This window comes from Aulonocara stuartgranti (assembly GCF_965226115.1).
Source record: "Aulonocara stuartgranti genome assembly, chromosome: 9".
NCBI lineage: Eukaryota > Metazoa > Chordata > Actinopteri > Cichliformes > Cichlidae > Aulonocara > Aulonocara stuartgranti.
Window position 1 is genome coordinate 5,691,681 of NC_138960.1, and position 19,859 is coordinate 5,711,539.

The following is a 19,859-nucleotide window of genomic DNA, read 5'->3' on the forward strand; positions in this document are numbered from 1 at the left end:
GCTTAAAGAAATCACCAGAAAGCTTGCTCAAGACAGTTCCGGCTTTTGATGTATATTTGCAGATGTTTTAGAGTACTGCATCTATTTCTCTAGTAAAGTATGAAGGTGACTCGAAGCTTTTGCACTGTACTGTACATGTGTTGGATATGAAGTCATAGCCATTGTTCTAATATTCTCCGGGGAAGTGTAATGTCCTATGAAATGAGGAAACTGTGTGTGTGTGCGTGTGTGTTTGTGTGTGTGTTTGTAAGGCAGAGTAGGGGGTGGGGGGCTGGGAAAGGGGCGTGGAATAAACCAACATCACAGGCTAATGCAGCTTCCCATCATGCCATTTAATCTCCCTTTTTGGTCTGTTTGACCGTCGCCCGGTTTGCCTTCATCCGTCCTGTCAAACCGACTGGATCTGCTGTCTGTGTCCGCCAGCGGGATGAAACCGACATAGTGATAACGGAGCATCCCCCCCGCGTCCTCCTGTCCACGAGCGGAGCTTTGCTCCCACTCTCCTACCGACGGAGATATGAGACATCCACTGCTCGATGCAGCCCTGACATTGTGGCTATTTGTAGAGGTGAGGTGTCCTCCGGTGTTACTGTGGTATTAATAGAGCTGTGACGGACAGGCGCGGGTTCTGGGTGACGCCGCTGGCTGTACCTTTATAAGGCTTTCGCTCGTGCCTTGTTGTGCCGGGGCTGACTGTGATGTAGTTCCGATACAGACAGACCAGACCTGCCCGGCTCAGTGAGAAAGGACCTCCGCTGTACGTGCGGCACTCTTTGTCAACTTCATGAACGTCACAGCGAGAGACGCTCGAATATCTGTAAAAGCTCAACGTTAAGCTGGGATATGGCAACAAAATCAGAAATGTGGAGAAATGCGAAGCTGGTGGGATTGTGTTCGTGCAGAATAAAAGAGTGTGGAACAGTAATATGGCTTTTACCCCCACATCGGATTGTTTGAGTGGGTGAGCTACCTGTGATTCTGCCATCCTTTGTCTTTGTGCTCAGACCCCATAACTCCTCAGTAGGTTACTGGGCCTGTAGGACACACGGCAGCAGTCTGAATCAGTGTGCACGCAGTCACATTTCTTTTTTGTGGTGTTGGTCTTTTCCTCTGATGTACCCTTCTGCACTTGTTGGGGATATAATCATTTAAAAAGAGGTGAAAACGAGCTCCAGTTTAATTTTACAGCCTCTAAATGTAGCTCACTCTTTCTATCAGCCGTGCACTGCTGACACTCCTGTCTATTCATGTAATATTAACCCTCATCATTACTATTTTATTTCATTCAGCAGATGTAGTGAGCACACATTCATTTTGAATTCAAGCAGGCTGCCTAGAGGGAGTCAAGCCCTCAGACCTTGTGCTGCTCCTGCAGTGTCCGCTTTGAGGACGGGTCCTGACAGCTTAGATATTTAGTGTCACTTATAACAGCGTTGACTCACAGAAAGCACGCTTTAGACCCTGGGACATGCTTCCTCAGGGGGGAATAATAATCCTACAAACAGTGGTGCTGTTTAGTTTTCTTCACTTATGTACAAAGTGATAGCAGAGCTGTAACATTTTGGTTTTTACGAAATCCCTGAAAATGGAAACAAGCAAGCTAACTTCCTGCTGATTTCTAATTCAATAAAACGTCTTTTTCATGGATGCACGCATCATTAAGAAGAAGAAATTGGGCTGTTTTTAGCTCCCAGTGATGCCAGTGTTTGATTGACATTGGGAACCGGAAATGGCAGCATTGGGAAACATTTATAAAATAAATATTAGGCAGCAGTAAGCTATATTAAGTACTGTTTAGTGGGTTTGAAGCACTGTTTTGCAACAGAAGCAGCAACTAATGAATCCTGTTATCTTATCGGCTTTCTGTTAGATGAAAGCAGATTAGGAGGAGTCACCGTTTCACTGTTTGCTGGGCCTGAAAACACTAGTAAAACACAGACTCACACAGTGTGAGACTCACACTTTGACACTGTGTAAATTCACCTGAAGAGATATTAAAATGTCCTTAAAGCGGAAACGAATTCATTCTCTCATCGTGGCCTGTGGGGCCTCACTCATGTGCTCTCTGTTGGATGGTAGCTCCTGATATATGCACACCAGATGACAACAGTTAAACAAGGCTCTGCTTCAGGGCTTTTTTCTCTTTTTTGCATGATCAGTGCTTGTAGGGGGTTTAAACTTTCTGTATGAGCTATGAAGCCTGCAATAAATTATATTTACCATTATCAGGGACTGTTGATTAACATTATAGTGGTGCTTTGGCAGTCAAACCAGTTCTAACTGGTTCTTTATTATGACATTTTAATTTTTTTACTTTAATAGAAAGGCCAGAGTGAAGGGTACGATGTACAGAATATGTTCCAGGGCAGACTCAAACCCAGTGAAGTGAATTATAGCAGTGCAAGTACCAAACTGATTTTAATGTGCCTTTTACTGACTATATCAAGATTAACAAATAGTCAGATTAAAGCTGATTAGTGGACCCATCAGAGGCTTGTTCAAGCAAATTAACTGCTCAGTTTTCCTGTCTAGTTGTCATATATTGCCTTAAGTTTCCAAGAGGACATTACTTACTGACAATGGAAAACATGTCTTCAGAAATGTGATTGAAGCAATCGTCAAATCATGGCTACACTTAAAATTTCTAGAGAGGCATTGCATAGTACTCTAAAACACTTTGTGGGAACTGGACCTGTTGTATTCTTGACACCAAACGTGAGGACACCATCCAACAACACAATGGGCTATGTGACATTTCCTCCATCTCTGAGCTGACTCCATCATGGGCAGAGACCCCATTCTTCCTAAACATGCTCCATCTTCTGGTTTGCATATTTGTGGAGAAAGATTCATTATTTCAGTGCATGCCCTTTCATGGAAGTACTTGAAGTCTGGCAAAGCTCAAATTTCTGACTTTACAGTAAGCTCTTTCTATGTAAATGAATTACACTAATTGCCAGTTTAGAATCACTAATGAATTTAGTTTAGAAACCAAGACAGGAAGAGAAGCCTCAGTGTACACACAGGCAGGCCTCAGCTAACCAAGTGATCCAGCCCGAGAACCCTCTGAAGTGAGTGTTCCAGCCTCTACACCGTGGTGTCAGTGTAGCACAAAGGTTAAGTTGGCATTAAAACGGCAGCAAACCAAACGCTGAGTTAATTAATTAAAAACACAGAGCTTCTCAAAGTCCTATGACTGAGGTTTTCAATAATATCACATGCAGTACTATGCATGACAGACAACTGAAACATTGGAGTCAATTTGATAGTGGCCTCAGGGTAAATATAAAGAGGTTGGTATTTTGTATGGTTCATCTGGTTTAAAATGTTTGGCATGATACTCAGAGGCAATAGAGCAATAAAATAGAAGCTACAGTTTGTCTTTGAGGTTAATTGATAAGTGCTGTTGTCTCCTTAAATGCTAACAGGGTGGGGTTTGGGGGCATATTCTTAAATCTGAAAGCTCACTTTGAATGTTGTTTTCTCTATTAAAATTAATATATTATGGGTTTCCAGTAATATTACACATTTGTTTTATTTGTCTCGAGTCTGGGTTTTCTCATCAGGTTGGTAGTTACTGACTGTGTAACGTGGAAGTTCTGTGTGTTCATCTGCCACCCTTTGATTGATATTGCTGTGATTTGCTTGCAGTAGAATAATCTGTCCACAGTTCTTCAAATTATTATTACTGTAACTGTGGTGCCATCAGGTAAACAGCTGGTTAGATACAGCACCTTCCTCACACATCTGGAATCTGTCGATGCAGCAAAAACATCCCTGAGACTATCAGCTTTTTAAGAACTACAGCAGCAGGGTAATAATAAGTAAGCAAAAGCCTGGTCATCACTTTTTTTCTTTTCATACTCCTGTAGTTAAGCTCAGTATTACCTAACGGATTGAAAACTTCTTGCTTTGAGTTGAGTTTGTTTTGTGGATTTCTGGGAAAACCTCGAGCTCCAAATAGACTATATTAGTCTATGTAGAGTATTTGGACCGTAGAAGTTTCCTCATGTTGCCCTTGTAAACCATCAACAATATTGCAAGTCATACAAATAATTGTAGAAACTAACATACTGTAATTTCTTGCCAAACTCAAAAGTTTATGGATGCAAAAATTCTCCATATTCCCATTATGGCTCATAGCTTAACTTCTTTGGCCATGTGTTTACTCATACCTCAGTTTTATTTGGTGGGGCGACATAAGCATCGTCTTTAACAAAAAACTGACAATTCTGCTCGTGTCTCCATATCTCTGCCTATCCTGGAGCATCTCTACACCATCTAGTTTTTCAATTAATAGGCAAATTTCCAAGTTTGTTTTAGAAAGAGACCACGTGTTGATCAGAAAAGGATTTATAATAACAATATGAATATGAAGGCACTGCCACTCAGTTGTGTGACACATGGTAATTTCACCTTTCTTCTACATGTATATTCAGGAAATGCTTAGAAACTAATTGTGACCTCTATTGTTGTATGATGTTCAGATTTGAGTGGGCTTCACGGCCTTTATTGACATAAACATAAAGAAGAAGTTAAACAGGTGTTAGGTATGAGCAGTTGTTGGAATTTGGGAACAACCAAATGGGTGGTACCAGGTTCTGCAAATATCAACTTTGAACTGGCACAGTTAAGGAAACACCCGTGGGGTCAATACTGTTGATTGATGTAATAGGACTGCAACCAGATCCTAGACTTAGCGTTCTGATTGTTGCTAGTTGTTCACAATAAACTGACAAAGATAAGTACTTCAACCCCAGGTTTGCTAACCTGGCACTTTTAGGCACACTTTAATAGTAGTTAGTTGGAGCCCCCTTTTTGTCTTTAGAATTGGCTTCATAGCATAGATTTAAAAAGATTCCTCAGAGATTTTACTTTATATGACATGATAGCATCACTCAGTTGCTCCAAATTTGTTGACATGTTGAGTTTCATGTTGGTTGGGTGCATTGGATTAGGGAACAGTTCAACTGGTGTACCTAATAAAGTGGTTAGTGAGTGTAGAAATGATGGCTCCTTATAGTTTTGGGTATATGATGGAGATGGGTGCAAAGAGCTTAGTACAGACTAAAACAGTAAAAGTCCTCAAGTGTGTCATGCGGTGAATGATATGTGGACCCCAATGTGAAGTGGCGCTGGAAAAGGTGAAGTTTGAAATGTTCTTTTTCTACATTTCACATGGAAACCATCTCAGCTTTAATCTTCCTGGTTCCCTGACTTCATCGGACTTCAGTATCTCGTGTCCTTGTGGAGTTTTCTGCTTTCCCATGTGCTCTGAATAAATGCTTTGGATGGCTGACAAGCTTGACTTAGTATCCTGTGTATATACAGGAAAAGTTGTGCAGAGTAATATAGAAATTTAGGTTTATCAAAACCTAGTAAAAGGTCTGGTTCCACAAAGAAGCCTGGGTCTGGACCATGACCGAGGACATAGAGGATTAGAAGAGATGGAACAAAATATTAGATTTAATTAAATAGTTGAAAAACTGAAGACAAGTATGACTATTGCAACAACATTCATAAGCTCTCTGTGGCTATTTTCATATCAGTACTGGAAGAAAGTTTTTCTTGCTTTATGTCTAATCAGGAAATTTTTGCAACACAGTCCGAGTGAGCAAAATTCAAATGAGATTGATGGCTCTGTGTTGGAGCAAAGTGGTGTTCTCGGATGTCCGACTGTTGCAGAGCTCTTCCCTTCCTGATCATCCCGAACACTTTCGCTGCTTCTAAAAGCTTTCAGTGCAGCATACAACCATTTGAACTATTCATCCTTCCCGGCGTCCTCAATCCAAAAGCCATCTGAGCTGCTTTTAAAGCAAGAAAACACATCCTCTGGTTGCGTAATGGTCATTTTTGTCCTGTGGGAGCACAGAGGGACTCTTTTCTCCACTGTCAGCTTTTCCAACCAGCTCTAATTAGAGAAAGACAATGAACAGAGCTGGATTGTATTCATGGCTGGCAGAGGGTTGAAGACAGGATGAGAATTAGGTCCAAATACAAGTGAATAGATGGTAACAAAGTTAAAAATTGTGAAATTGCGCATTTCCTTTTCCAGCAATATCTTAAATACACTTTCAGATTGATAATGTCATAAATTGTACTGTAGTTTTCTCCTGTTTCTTCCATTGTACAGGATATAACAGTGGAATAGTTCTGTTATTTCACACTCATATCCCTCATGCCAGAGGTGACTGACATTGCTTACTGAGTCATAAAGGCTTATGTTGTCTAGATGAATGTGAGATAAGAGACAGTTTTATTTATATGACACCAAATCACAACAACAATTGCATCAAGGCACTTTGTATTGTAAGGTAATAACCATACAATGATACAGAGAATACAGAAAAAACAACAATCATCCTATGAGCAAGCATTTTGGCGACAGTGGGAAGGAAAAAATCCCTTTTAACAGGTCCGACCGATCTCAGCCATACGGCACGTTGCCACCCGCCCCTCCCAGTGAGCCACGCTGGCGCCCGTGTTTCAGGTTTTTAGTCACAGTGAAAATGTCTCTGCATCTTTCATCCACAATGTGTATACACAGAGTGACTTTCTTAAGCTGTTTTTGAGAAGCAGTTTCCTGGACTCTATTTGAGGTTTTCTTTGGAAGGGATATGCAAAGGCTAAAGATATTTTTAAAACCCTCCGAGGCTCTCTCTTTCCACTACAATTTAAAATGGTTTTATTCTCATGGGAAGAGCAGGAAATGAGTCCATGAACACACTGGATCTTTTCTAGGGGTAAGAAGTTTTACCCTAGCATGAGAGTGGAATATTCCACGAGTAAAGCACCAGTCAGTGAATCTGTATACTAGAACCCATTTTACTTTGCAGTAAATGGAGTTCATCATAAATCATTTTATTACCTTTTGATTTTTTATGTTACTAAGCCCTCATTTGTCAGCTATTGGCTGGAATGTCCCAGCTACAAACTTCTTTGTACCGCTCAGGCAACATTAATTACCCCCCTGCTCGACACCACACATAATACACTCCCGATCAAAGGTTTAAGACCATTTGAAAAATTGAGAACCCAGCAAGAGCTGCTGCTGCTAACTGAGCTTCATTTTGTGAGTTGGAAAGAGTTGCAAGTTTTTAATCATCACCTTTTTCTCTTTTACAGTGTGTAGAGGCGAAAAAGTACTGCTGGTATTTCGAAGGTGGATACCCCATCTACTTCATGTAAGTTTTTAAACCAATGAGCTCAACCCTTGGATGTCCACTGTGGTCACTGACCATCCTTTTCATGTGTAAACGTTTTGTAGGTCTGAGATGTTTGTAAAAGAATGAGATGAAAACATGTTAGTAGATTAAATGTGTTACCCTAAAATGAGTTTCTCATGCATTACTGTTTTTATATAATAAAAAATGAAAATGACTTTGGGAGAATATTTGACAATTAGGACTTCAAAACTAAAACTCCACTTTTACATCACAAGTCATGGCGTGCATGGAGAAGCATGAGGCAGAGGCGTGGCATGTGGTGACTAGTTCTTGCTGATGTCCTAAAAACTGTGGAAATCCAAGCGATTTGACTGTTCAGCAGAGAAGCAGTAACGGCTGCAGTGGCTGTGCATGCAGCCCGAGCACCTCGCTGCAGCTTTGCAATCATTTATTACCTGGGCTGTTCACTCCATTAATTTCTGTTCATCGAATGCTATCTTATTATGTTTAATGATGTACTGTCATCGTTTAACAGCCACTAATTTCTATACAGTGGGATTAATTGTAAATGAACTGCCTCTCTCAGACCGGCTCTGGCCTACAGATTTGATCCTGATGTTATGTTTCCTGTTCGCACCTCTTAAATCTTTGTGGAAACTGTAATATCCCTCAAACCTTAACAGAATGATAACTGAAGTGTCAACAATAATAATAATAATTAGAATATTTTGATGTGATGGAATCAGTATTTTTGTAAGTAGTGATGCAAAAACCCTTTTTTAGGTAAAATGTTTTGTGCCAATGCATAGAGAGTATAAATATTATGCTACCTACACACAAGGAGTGTGACAGAAACTGGCATCAACTTTATCTGGTGTGATGCAAACACTGCTCGCTGCATGCTTTGCAGCACCTGCGGACATTGATTAGCCTCCCAGCTCTAGCGCTGAAATGCTAGAAGGGCTAGGAATGGGAGAGCCCAGCATGAGAAGTCATGCTGATTTGTCCATAGTCATCTATCGCACACACACATGCACACACACGCACTGCAGACAACTTTTTTTTTCCAGCTGCATTAATTCCAGTTTCCTGCTGCACTTCTCAGACTGGTCAACCACAGTTGGCCTCTGTCCTGACTGTTCCCAGGCTGCTGGGTTGTCAGTTAAAGGGAAACTTCTTTAAATTTTGTTTACCAAGCAGAAAGTGTGATTAATGCAAAAATACACCTGTGTGTATTGCAAATTATGGTGGAAATGTCAGGGAACTGTAGCGAGACTCTCTGTACTGCAATAAAAAAAGTATGTTACTGTACATACAGACTAATGTAATTTACTGTGTGTGGCAGGACAGTTTTTCCTCAGCTCTGTAGTACACTGAGGTAAAAACAGTGTTTAACTGTCTTGCAGTTGAACAACTAAAATATCTGGCACAGATGTTTTTTCTCTGGAGTTATATGGAGTTTCTCTGATGTCCTAATTACTGGAGACAATAAGCTCAAAAACACACAAGTTCAACACAAAACCATTACAATAAAAAGGAAGACATTCCATCCATCATCAACTTCCTTCTGTACTTGCAGAGCTTTTACCCTTGAAAGCAACTGCTTGGCTTCTAAGTCTGAATAAATAATTGATTTCAAAGAGGTGACATCTGTCTGTAAGAGGAGACTTTTCTTTTTTGCTGATGGGCTCCACCAGTGTCAGACTGAAAACTATGGACTCACTCACCTGTTGAGAAGAAAGAATGTGAGCTGGCTAAATCGTATTTATCTTATAACTCGAGTTGTTGTTCATGACGCCAAAATATGTATCGGAGCGATCTCTTCTTCCTGTTAAAAGGAAGATTTTCCTTCCCACTGTCACCAAGTTCTTGCTCATAGGAGGTCCTTGGATTGTTGGGGCATTCTCTGTATTATTGTAAGGTCTTTACCTAACGGTTGAGGCAACTGTTGTTGTAATCTGTTGCTATATAAAAAAAATTGACTGGAAGTTAATAATAAGTTAAGAATGATATTTCCATCTGTAGTAATTTATATTTGGTGGCATGGTTCTACACTCTACCGAGGCCATAAATGAAATGTAGAGTTCTTCTTCTCACCCTTCCATGGAAAGCCAGAGTCTGGGAGAGCTGCAGTAAAATCCTGGAACAGATGACAGCAGATATATATCTGAGGTCAGATACAGCAAGAAAGAAAGAGGTGGGTTGCAAAGCAGCTCGCAGGTGCAGAAAAGAAGGAATAGGATAATGTTCTTAAAACGTTAACAATAATTCACCACTCCCAAGTAGCTAAACAGTAAAACAATAACAGAGGCTAACTGCTCCATGCTGTTGTGACTTGCTGCAGATGCCGTTCCTACGAGGACTGCTGTGGGACTCGCTGCTGTGTGAGAGCCCTGTCCATCCAAAGACTATGGTACTTCTGGTGAGTTACTGTGTGTTGGGTTTACTATGTGTGCACAGCTGTGAAAACGAGCAAAGACCAAACAAACAAATAACACAATCATAAACTTGTGCACATTTTTACCATTTTGTTTTGCAGGTGTAGCTACATTAAAGAGCTTTACCCTGTGGTTACACTGAATGTGCAGCATATATCTTTCAGTGGTGACTTCTGGCGCACACATTCGACATAGGGCTGACTGAATTACAGGCAAAACAAGAGGCTGTAATTTGTTTTTAGCATCATTTTGTGTCCTCTGCTTTTATTGAGCACAGTGGGTAGAACTTCACACTGGGTTTGTGTCATTTACAGACTACAGTAGACTGTGTAGTTATTTAATTATCAAGCAAAATTCAGCAGGTACTCATCACTGTTAGAGTAATTTCTTCTACACTGGTAAAAAAAAAGTCTGTTTTTAACTTTTGCACATATAAACACCACTTATGTGTACAAATATACTGCATGCTGGTCTCATTCAGCAACCATTTCAGTGGCTATTCTGTTAGCATAATGTTGCAGCAACTGCTTTGCAAAGATGTGTTTAGCTCCAAGGTTTTTGAAAATGAGAAAAGATCAAAGGTCTCGCTACAAACTTTTTAGGAGAAAGAAATCATTTTTTAAATAAAAGTTAAAAATAGCTTCCCATTCTGAAATTTGACTTCTTAACATCCGCCTGATTGCTGGCGAGCTGTTTAGACTTCCATCTATTAACTCTACCCCTAAGTGATTGGTGGATGCTAAGAGACTTAACTAGATGTTTTTCCAGTGGCTAAAAAAATCTGGCTATTATAAAACAGCTCTTAGTTCATAGGATCAGTTTCCTCAGTTTTACTGACAAATTTATGGTGTTTTCTTATTAAATACAACATGATAATTGTTTACATTATGACCCCCTTAATGTCCACAGTGATAATAGTTACAGTTCCTAAATTCATGGCTCGATAGGACCTAACACACAAGATGCCAAAATGCTGTTCTGGTTCAACAAACTTTTATTCATGAAAGTGTGATTACTTATAAAGAACGAACATAAGTAACAGAGTTGGGAGGCCCAGCAACAACAAAGCAAACAGAAAAAGGACCAGCCGCACTTTCTGTATTACTCTGTCGGGTGTGGAGAGTCCACTTTGAGGATCTCCTTAATCCCACTTCCATACCTTCTGTAATGGAAGCAGAGACTGGGGATGAGGGGGATGACTTGCCTGTCACTGGGGGTGAGGTCACTAATGTAGTTAAAAACTGCTTGGTGGCAGACACCCCGGGGTGGGGGAGGTGGTTCTCCCTTAGTCCCTTGAGGCTTTGGGTGTTGTGGCTTTATTTTGGCTGACAAGTCTCAGCACCTCTGGTTTGGCAGACTGAGGTGGTGCCCCCCCTTATTAGAAGGGGGGATGGAAGGTGTGCTCTATCTATAGGGGGAGTCGCACTTCTCAGCCTCTCTGGTCTGTGCCAGGATACAGGAGAGGAGAGTCCATGAGTTAATTGAACGTAGGAGTCAGGAGGACTGGACCAGCTCAAGGATATTTGAGGGTGTTTTCCTAACCAGTCTGCCTGTGTTTTGTGTTCCTAGTGCCTCTATGATTTTGGACCTTTAGTGGTTATTTAAATATTCTGTCTCCTAGCCTCCGAATATCTATTTGCTAGTGTCTCTATTGTTTTTTTTTTTTCATTATAGATTTCTGTTAGTGAAGTTATTGTTTCCTTTGTATTTTGGAGTTATTTTGTATCCTTGCATCAGCCTTTATTTGTCTCCTGTTTAATCTTGTCTGCCTGTGGGAGTCTGTGAGTCTGCTCGTGGGTCCTAATCGCCACCATCAGCTAAATCACGACAGTAAACAACTCGATGTCCCCCCCGGATGAGCTGCAAGAGGTGGGTGGGGTGAAGGGAGTCTGGGTTTGTCTACTCAGACTCCAGCCTCCAACCCAAATCAGCAGAAAGTGAATAAATGGAATGATGACCGACAACATATTCATAACATCAGAGATGTCTTTTAGAAACAGCAAATGTAGCTTTCATGCTTAATAACATTTTTTGGTAGCAAAGTCATGTCAGTGTTGACATGCTAGCTGGATAGTTTGCCACATAACGTCATCATTCTGATTTTAGCCGGAACTCCTGTAGTTACAGTGATATGTTTTGTTTTCTTCTCAGGGTGCTGCTGATGATGGGAGTGTTGTTCTGCTGTGGTGCAGGCTTCTTCATTCGCAGAAGGATGTACCCGTCTCCTTTGAGAGACGAGCCAGCCTTCAATGTCTCCTTCACTAGGCACCCTGTTACCACACCAGGTACAGTAGGCTGTGACAGGTGCACAGACAAGAGTGACAAACTAAGATGCAGTAAAACTTCATATTAAATAAAAAGAAAAATTAAAACAGTGTGAGATTTGTGTTTACCATGGAAAACCGTTGAGTTGAACAGTGTAAGAAAGTGAAGTCAGAAGAAGAAGACATGGTTGCATCAAACGTACTCCAAAGTACAAGGCCCACGTTTTGAGGACCAGCACACTTAACTCAAACATTCTGCATATGTTTCTTTTATTAAAGTTTGGCAGCCGTGTGGCTCTGTTTATGAACGCGGTGGTGTGACTAACATGTACTTATGCTAACATGTAACTGTATTACTCTATGAGCTCTAAAGGCCATCGTAGATAAAAGCCATCTGGACTGCCGAAGTATGCTTTATAGTCCGATATGAGGGAAGTGGATATGACAGGCACCCTAAGAACTGAATGTTTGCATAAGAGACAAACAGGCACAAACATGGTTTCCTTTTTAAAAGCTATTCAGGCAGACATCACACAGTATGTTATTATTATTATTGTCATTATTAATAAAATAATAATAACAAGATATAGAGAAATTCATTTGTATGTGGAATATTTTAAAAATCAACAAAGTAAAGTAGAAATAAAATGTTAACACTGATGTGCTGCACAGTGGAGGAACGTTTCTGATATCTGTCCTTATCTTGTCCAGAATCACTCTGTTAGAAAACGTGCCGTGGGTGGTCAAGCTTGTCCAAGCTAACAGTTTTGCCCTCCTCACCACCGTTTACAGCGAATCATCCTTCCTGATTAGTTCATTCAGTCTCTGGGTGCTGCCAGCTGTGATGCTAGACACAACAGACTGATAGAAAATCTCCAACATTTTACTGCACATGTTGAAGTACCTCAGCTTCCTTAGCAAAGAGAGTCTGCTGATCTCCTTCTTGTATGCAGTCTGCGCTGGTCTTCCAGTGAGCGTCCAGGTACTTGTACTCACTCCTTCACCACATCGGCATGGTGTTCAAGGATGGATGCTTGCTGGCTTGCTGGATGCATGCTAGCTGGCCTCTTACGCATCTCTTTGAAGCATCTTTTTGGTCTCCTTTACATCGAAAGAAGATCAATCCGGGACCAGGTCGAGGGGGCAACAGCCTAAGCAGAGAAGCCCAGACCTCCCTCTCCCCAGCCACCTTCTCCAGCTTGTCCGGGGGAATACCAAGGCATTCCCAGGCCAGCTGAGAGATATAATCTCTCCAGCGTGTCCTGGATCTGCTCCGGGGCCTCCTCCCGGTGGCACATGCCCAGAACACCTCACCTAGGAGGCGCCCTGGAGGCATCCTTGTCAGATGCCCAAATCACCTTAACTGGCCCCTTTTGATGTGGAGGTGCAGCGGCTTTACTCTGAGCCCTCCCGGATGGCCGAACTCCTCACCCTATCTCTAAGAGATCATGCTGTGATCGAAAGGAGATTTCTCCTGGAACACTTCATGAAATCACTTTGGTCCATCAAATCCAACCACTGCAGAAACAAACCCTGGCGTGTCCCATTTATGTCCCCTAAACTTTTCTAAGTCTGTTCATTATGCTCAACATTATGTCCATTATGTAGTTCAGACATGAGACTTTGGTTGAGAGCAGAGCAGCTGTTAAAACTCTTGTCATAATTTTACATGGATGGAAATTTACTTTCCATCCATGTATGGATCCATGTCCCTTATGGACAGGATTTCTAGGCGCAGCCAAGTGGCGGAGGGCTTTTGCTTTGGTGGCCTCAGAATCTCATCTCTGATTTTTGCGGATGATGTGGTTCTGTTGGCTTCATCGGGTGAGGGCCTCCAGCTCGCACTGGAACGGTTCGCAGCCGAGTGTGAAGCAGCGGGAATGAGGATCAGCACCTCCAAATCTGAGGCCATGGTTCTCAGCCGGAAAAGGGTTGAGTGCCCACTCCGGGTCGGGGATGAGTTCCTGCCCCAAGTGGAGGAGTTCAAGTATCTCGGGGTCTTGTTCGCGAGTGATGGGAGAAGGGAGCCGGAGATCGACAGACGGATTGGGGCTGCAGCTGCAGTGATGCGGACGCTGCACCGGTCCATCGTGGTGAAGAGGGAGCTGAGTGTAAAAGCGAAGCTCTCAATTTACCGGTCGATCTACGTCCCTACCCTCACCTATGGCCACGAGCTGTGGGTAGTGACCGAAAGAACGAGATCGCGGATACAAGCGGCAGAAATGAGCTTCCTCCGAAGGGTGGCTGGCCTCTCCCTTAGAGATAGGGTGAGAAGTTCGGCCATCCGGGAGGGGCTCAGAGTAGAGCAGCTGCTGCTCCACATCGAAAGGAGCCAGCTGAGGTGGTTCGGGCATCTGACAAGGATGCCCCCTGGGCGCCTCCTGGGTGAGGTGTTCCAGGCATGTCCCACCGGGAGGAGGCCCCGGGGCAGACCCAGGACACGCTGGAGAGATTATATCTCTCGGCTGGCCTGGGAACGCCTTGGTATTCCCCCGGATAAGCTGGAGGAGGTGGCTGGGGAGAGGGAGGTCTGGGCCTCTTTGCTTAGGCTGCTGCCCCCGCGACCCGGCCCCGGACAAAGCGGATGAAGATGGATGGATGGATGGATGGAAATTTACTTTGTGTCAGTCAACCAAGCAGAAACTTAAGTGGAACATTCCAATAATAGCACAGCGTCAAACTCTCTGAAAAGGTGACCCGGAGGAGGACGTTTTTACTCGTTTTTCTCTCTGATGAACTCCAAAGTAAAGTCAGCATCTCAGCCTGCTTGTTCTAATCTTCTCTGACACCCTGTTTGTTTAAGGCTTTGGGTTGAAGGCAGAAAGATAAATAAGGAATCAGTGATGTAACTGTGGTAGTGAAAAACGATCGATGGAGAGGATTTCTGCTCAGTGAGTAATAAAGTGGTATTCAGAGGTACTGGCAGTCTATCCTTACTGATTATCAGAGAGTTTTAGGAATAACAATAACACTGAAGATTTTTACTATAGACATGAGACCAGTTTATGTACTTGTACCTGTTATATTTTAGTTTTGATTTTTAACAAATTTTCAAGAATTTAAAAAAAAAAAAAGTCACTTTCTTACCATGATTATGGGGCATGGATAGATGCACTGTGTTCTTTGATGGCTGAGCTCTACTGTTTATAGTAAATGTGAAAAAGGTTTTGAATATTTAACATATGAATACCAGAATGAAATCGAATGCTGTCGTAACAGCCTATTTTTAAACTTGAGATTTTAAAGGAAAAGCATTTGAATCATTTATTTTCTCTTTTCCTGCAGTTTCCCAGCAGCCAGGGAGCATGCAGGGCTTCGGGGTGAATGGATTGGCAGGAGGTGACCCAGGGGTTACCATGACACACCCGCCGTACCCGCCACAGCCTGGCTCCACCCACATGATGATGGGTTCCTATCCGCCACCTCCGTCGTACTGCAACCATCCTCCACCATCCTACGAACAAATATTTAAAAACAGCGACAAGAAGTGATGTCTGCAAGGACTCGAGGATGAAACGAAATAAGGGAATGTGGCACTGAGGCTGAATCATCAGGATGTTTAGACACACAGGGACACGTGCCAGTGGACAGCGGTTTTTTGATGTAAAAACTGGAAGACACACACTCTCCTCCCATGTGGAAAAGACTGAAAAAGCACAGTAACCAGTCACTCATTCACCATTTCCTTTCTAGCTCACACTACACAAAAACACATTCATCTGAGGCCTCCTTTTTCTGAATCCACATGTATGTACCAGCTTTCTGAACTGACGATAAGTGAGGATGGACGGAGTAAGTCGGAGGTTTCATTCAGTATCTCGCTCAGAAAAAGAAACTGCCATGTGCATTCAACATTTTGATTTTTAAAGGTTCTTCTTCTATTAGGAAAACTGAAAATACTGACAGCGAGCTCCATAATTATAAAAAGGTCAGTTAGAAAATGCCTTCTGTAGCCAGCATTTTAGTGCAACAGCTCTTTACATAACGATGAGATCACGATCCATTTTATGTTACAGATGTTTTTCCCAGTCATGTAAAGACATAACGAGCAGGCAGTGGCTCATTTTCCTGAAAGCAGTGACAGTTTCGCCTCAACACAATTTATATTGTCACTCTTTTCATCAGCGTCAGATTTTGATTCTTAGTGCGAGGACAAACGAGAGGGCGTGTCACTTCTCTGAGTTTCACTGAGATGAGCTCTTTGGGTACATGTGTGTGCCTGAGAGGCAGCACATGTGTAAGAACAGGAACACCTACTGTTGTTTTGGGAGCAGTGTTTGTGTACTCATTCAAAAAAGTCATGCATCACATCATTTGTCATGCTACTCGCTACATTAATTTTGCATTACTCACCAACATGGCCTGTAGTACACCATTAAGTTAACATATATACCTTTATACCTATATATATACCTTAGCCCGCAGTCCCACTGACACAAGAACACACAAGGTGTTTTTTTGTTGTGTCTGACTGCTCGTCTGTGCTTTTGTCGAAGTCAAAAGTCAAGCTTGGTTGGGGTCAGTATGCGTTCAGTTTTACATCATTCTGGGTTCTGTTGTTTTGACTACATTTATTGGCCTTTCTTTGTCAGGTAATTAAAACAGTTACATCCCAGTTTAAAGTGAAAGTACTGTGTGTGTCTGTGGGACAGCAGTGATATGTCTTTTCCATCCTCGTAAAATTCAGTCTAGCCTGATTTCTTACAGACTGTCAGGTTGTCAGACAACACAAAGGCAGATTTAACAGTGTATCAGTGAAAGCAGAAAAACTTATTCAGAAGACACAGCAGCACACCAGAACACTAACATAACCACTGCAACAACATATGCCAGTTCAGAACTGCTGAATGCAGGATGTGGATGGTAGCATTTTCCATGGCTGTGTGACGGATGGTGCAGCGTCGGAGATGCAGCAGCGATGCTCTTCTATCCTCTGTCAGACCTGCTGAGTCACTGTGTGTGCAGAGCACAGGCACATCTAGGAAACCATCACTTGCATTCATCTTATTTGAGGATGTTAATGGTCCATATACTCTGCAAATGTGACCTTCCTCTATTTAACAAGCTTTTTGCTACGATGCTCATTTTTCCATAACATTGCTGCAACATGCATCAATCCTTAGTTTGCACATTTTTATTAAAACCCCTAAAATTAGAGCTGCAGATTTATAAAATACATGGACCTAAATTATTATTTAGCAATTCTTGATTATTTATGCGCAGTAAAATTTGATTTGATGCTTGTTCAAATGATTTATTCTTGCACAACCTCTGGTACCTGATGATGAAGATAAATGGAATTATGTATTATTGATGCTGTGGTTTTAATTTATTTACTGGCTCAGTGTGTTTGCATGAGAGTGGCGGGCAGATCTCAGGCTGTCTCTGAGTGTTAAATAGTTAAATGCTGCCGAATGTCCATCAGTCCTACATGTTGAAGCATGCATGCCCTGCTAGTGTTATATTTTTTTAATCAGGCAGGGGATCTGGACACTGTGTTTTATCTGGTTATTTCACACTGAGTGATGTTCCTTTAAAGGTTGTATGTGACAGTAAGTGCACGCTAAAATGGGACGTTAGCAGTATTGGGGCACAGTGTACAGGAACCATGCAACATTATATGCTGTAGAATGCATCGAGCTAAAACCACGATGGTCAGTAAACCTCAGAGCCAGCAGCAGCACAATCTGCACACAAAGAACATAAAACAAGTGATGCTCTAAGTAGTGTTTTGAACACTGGGACATGCTCATTAGTTCACATGAACCTGTCTGTGAGCATAATATGGTTTGCCCATCAGTGTCAGCACTGAGCAGGGCACCACGATTTGATCTACAATATTATCTGTCCAAAGTCATGTTCAGTGTAACACACAGTGTCACAGCACTAATTCATGATTTGTGATGACATCAAAGACATATTGTACATTTACAAGGATAAGAACCTTTCCTTATTGCCTTTTGTCAAACCATTCACTGTTCGGTATGCTAATGATATTCCAGACTCACTGTATACATATTCTGACACATACTCTGAGTAATTATGGCTGAATATAACGAAAATTTGGAAAAGGTGATTTCCCCCCCCCCCCCCTTTTTGGTATTGTAGGTACTCTCAGCAGAGTATGTACTGAGGCTGTAGCTCATTCACTGCTGAAGAAGCAGGAAACCCACAAGCACAGCAAAAACTGCAGTAATCTACTTTAGGTTGTTTCAGGTAGCGACACACATTTGATTTGGTGGGCCCCAAACAGTTTTGTGTATTTTCTCCCAGGATCAAACTTTTGCTTGACAGACAGATGCGTAAACCACTTTGACATGGAGCCACTATAACTGGTTATAGTGGAACTAGAATTCTGAAAAAAGTCAGAATTCTGTCCTCAAACTCGAAATTCTGAGTTTAAACTCAGTATTCAGAATTCTGAGTGTTAAGTCAGAATTCTGAAAAAAGTCAGAATTCTACGAGTTAGAGTTGTTCGTGGAATTTTTAAGAGGGAAGACATTTCACAAACTGACTTGTTGCGCTGGCATCCCATTGCAGTACAATGCTTGAATTCGGGAGCTCTTTAGATCAACCTGTTCTTTCACCTGAATTCAAACGTTAACAGGTGTGGCCTATTTTGGACCAGGTACTGAATCTAGTGTTTAAGCGATTCAGCTTCTCAAAATTATGATAGTTGCTACAAAATCTGAAAGTTCATGCATGTGGAATTACAAATAAAGCGAGGAGAGGCACAGGACTTGCTTGCTTTAATGTAAAATTGTCCTTAAAGATATAATAAATATCAATCGATGACGATAAGTGATGTGTGGCCCACCAGGTGAAAAATATGACATGAAACTAAAGTGAATCACTGTGATTTTACTGTGTTTATTGTCATGCTACACTCTCACTTTTACAATGTGGATCCTTTGTTATTTGTGATGACTGATAAAAATTGTAGTGTGGGATCTTTCTTTAGCTTCTGAAGGGGGGCAGGTCTGAGAACAAAATTACTGCAGTACAGTAAGTACTCGTAGCTGCTGATATTTTGTCCCCCTCCTAGATAATCATACCAGCATAAGGTAGCAAGGTTTGATCCCTAGACAGGCGTTACCAGTCCTTGCTGTTTATGAAATTGGTCAAAAATCTGCACATAAAGACATTTTTAAACATGGTTAACCAGCAACTCATCACTTGAATAAAGCATTGTATGTTTGTGCGAAATTAGAAACCGTGTGTGTGTAATCTGACTTGAGATCAACATTTCATCGATATTGTATTTCAACCATTGGTGGTGCTTTTAAAAGAACTGAATTATGCTTTTAAGATAAGTTATATTTATAATTTCGCACCATGCGTTTCGATCACACAGAACAATGTGATACCCTCTGGGTTGACAGCAGACATGAAACAATTGTACAGCTGAATAGCAGAGCCCAAACTGCCATTGGATTTATGTTTGCACAACATACACGACGACAACATCGTGAATACTGTTTCATGAGATTTCTGAGAGCTGTCACACTGTTAACCTCTGCAATGTGCACACACACACTTGTGTGAAGTTAGAGGCCATGTGTGATTCTGGGAGTGTTGGGCTCCCACAGGTAACCAGGAGCAGGTTTTAGATTGACTCTGGGTTGTTTCTGGTGTCAAGCAGTTGGGCTGGGAATAGGGAGCACAATATTAGAAAGGTATTCAGTTCAATCATCTCAAACTATGCAATAGATACTGAAATAGGTGAAGCATTTTGATCCTGCTTTTCTCCTCCCACATTTACCTCTTTTTCATCTGCTTTCAGACGTACATTGTACATTGTGAAATATGTAAATAAAGGTCACTTCTAATGAGATGGTATACTGACCTGTTTCTTTGAATCTTTCTTGTTATATACCACAGTGACATCGCTGAAGGTGATGACTCCAATAACAGAATATATACAGTTATGTGCAAAATAATAGCAGTGTGTTAAAGCAACAGATGAAAAATTCCATGTTACTAATAGCACC

General features: G+C 41.7%; 1 protein-coding gene across 1 annotated transcript; it reads left to right on the top strand.

Moving 5' to 3' along the window:
- The first annotated feature begins 293 nt into the window (after positions 1–293).
- Positions 294–19,700, top strand: vopp1b (VOPP1 WW domain binding protein b). Its single transcript, XM_082547620.1, has 5 exons — positions 294–568; positions 7,126–7,184; positions 9,511–9,588; positions 11,756–11,889; positions 15,154–19,700. The coding sequence occupies exons 1-5, from the start codon at positions 518–520 to the stop codon at positions 15,357–15,359; spliced, it is 528 nt and encodes a 175-aa protein (XP_082403746.1). The 5' UTR covers positions 294–517; the 3' UTR covers positions 15,360–19,700.
- The last annotated feature ends 159 nt before the right edge of the window (positions 19,701–19,859 follow it).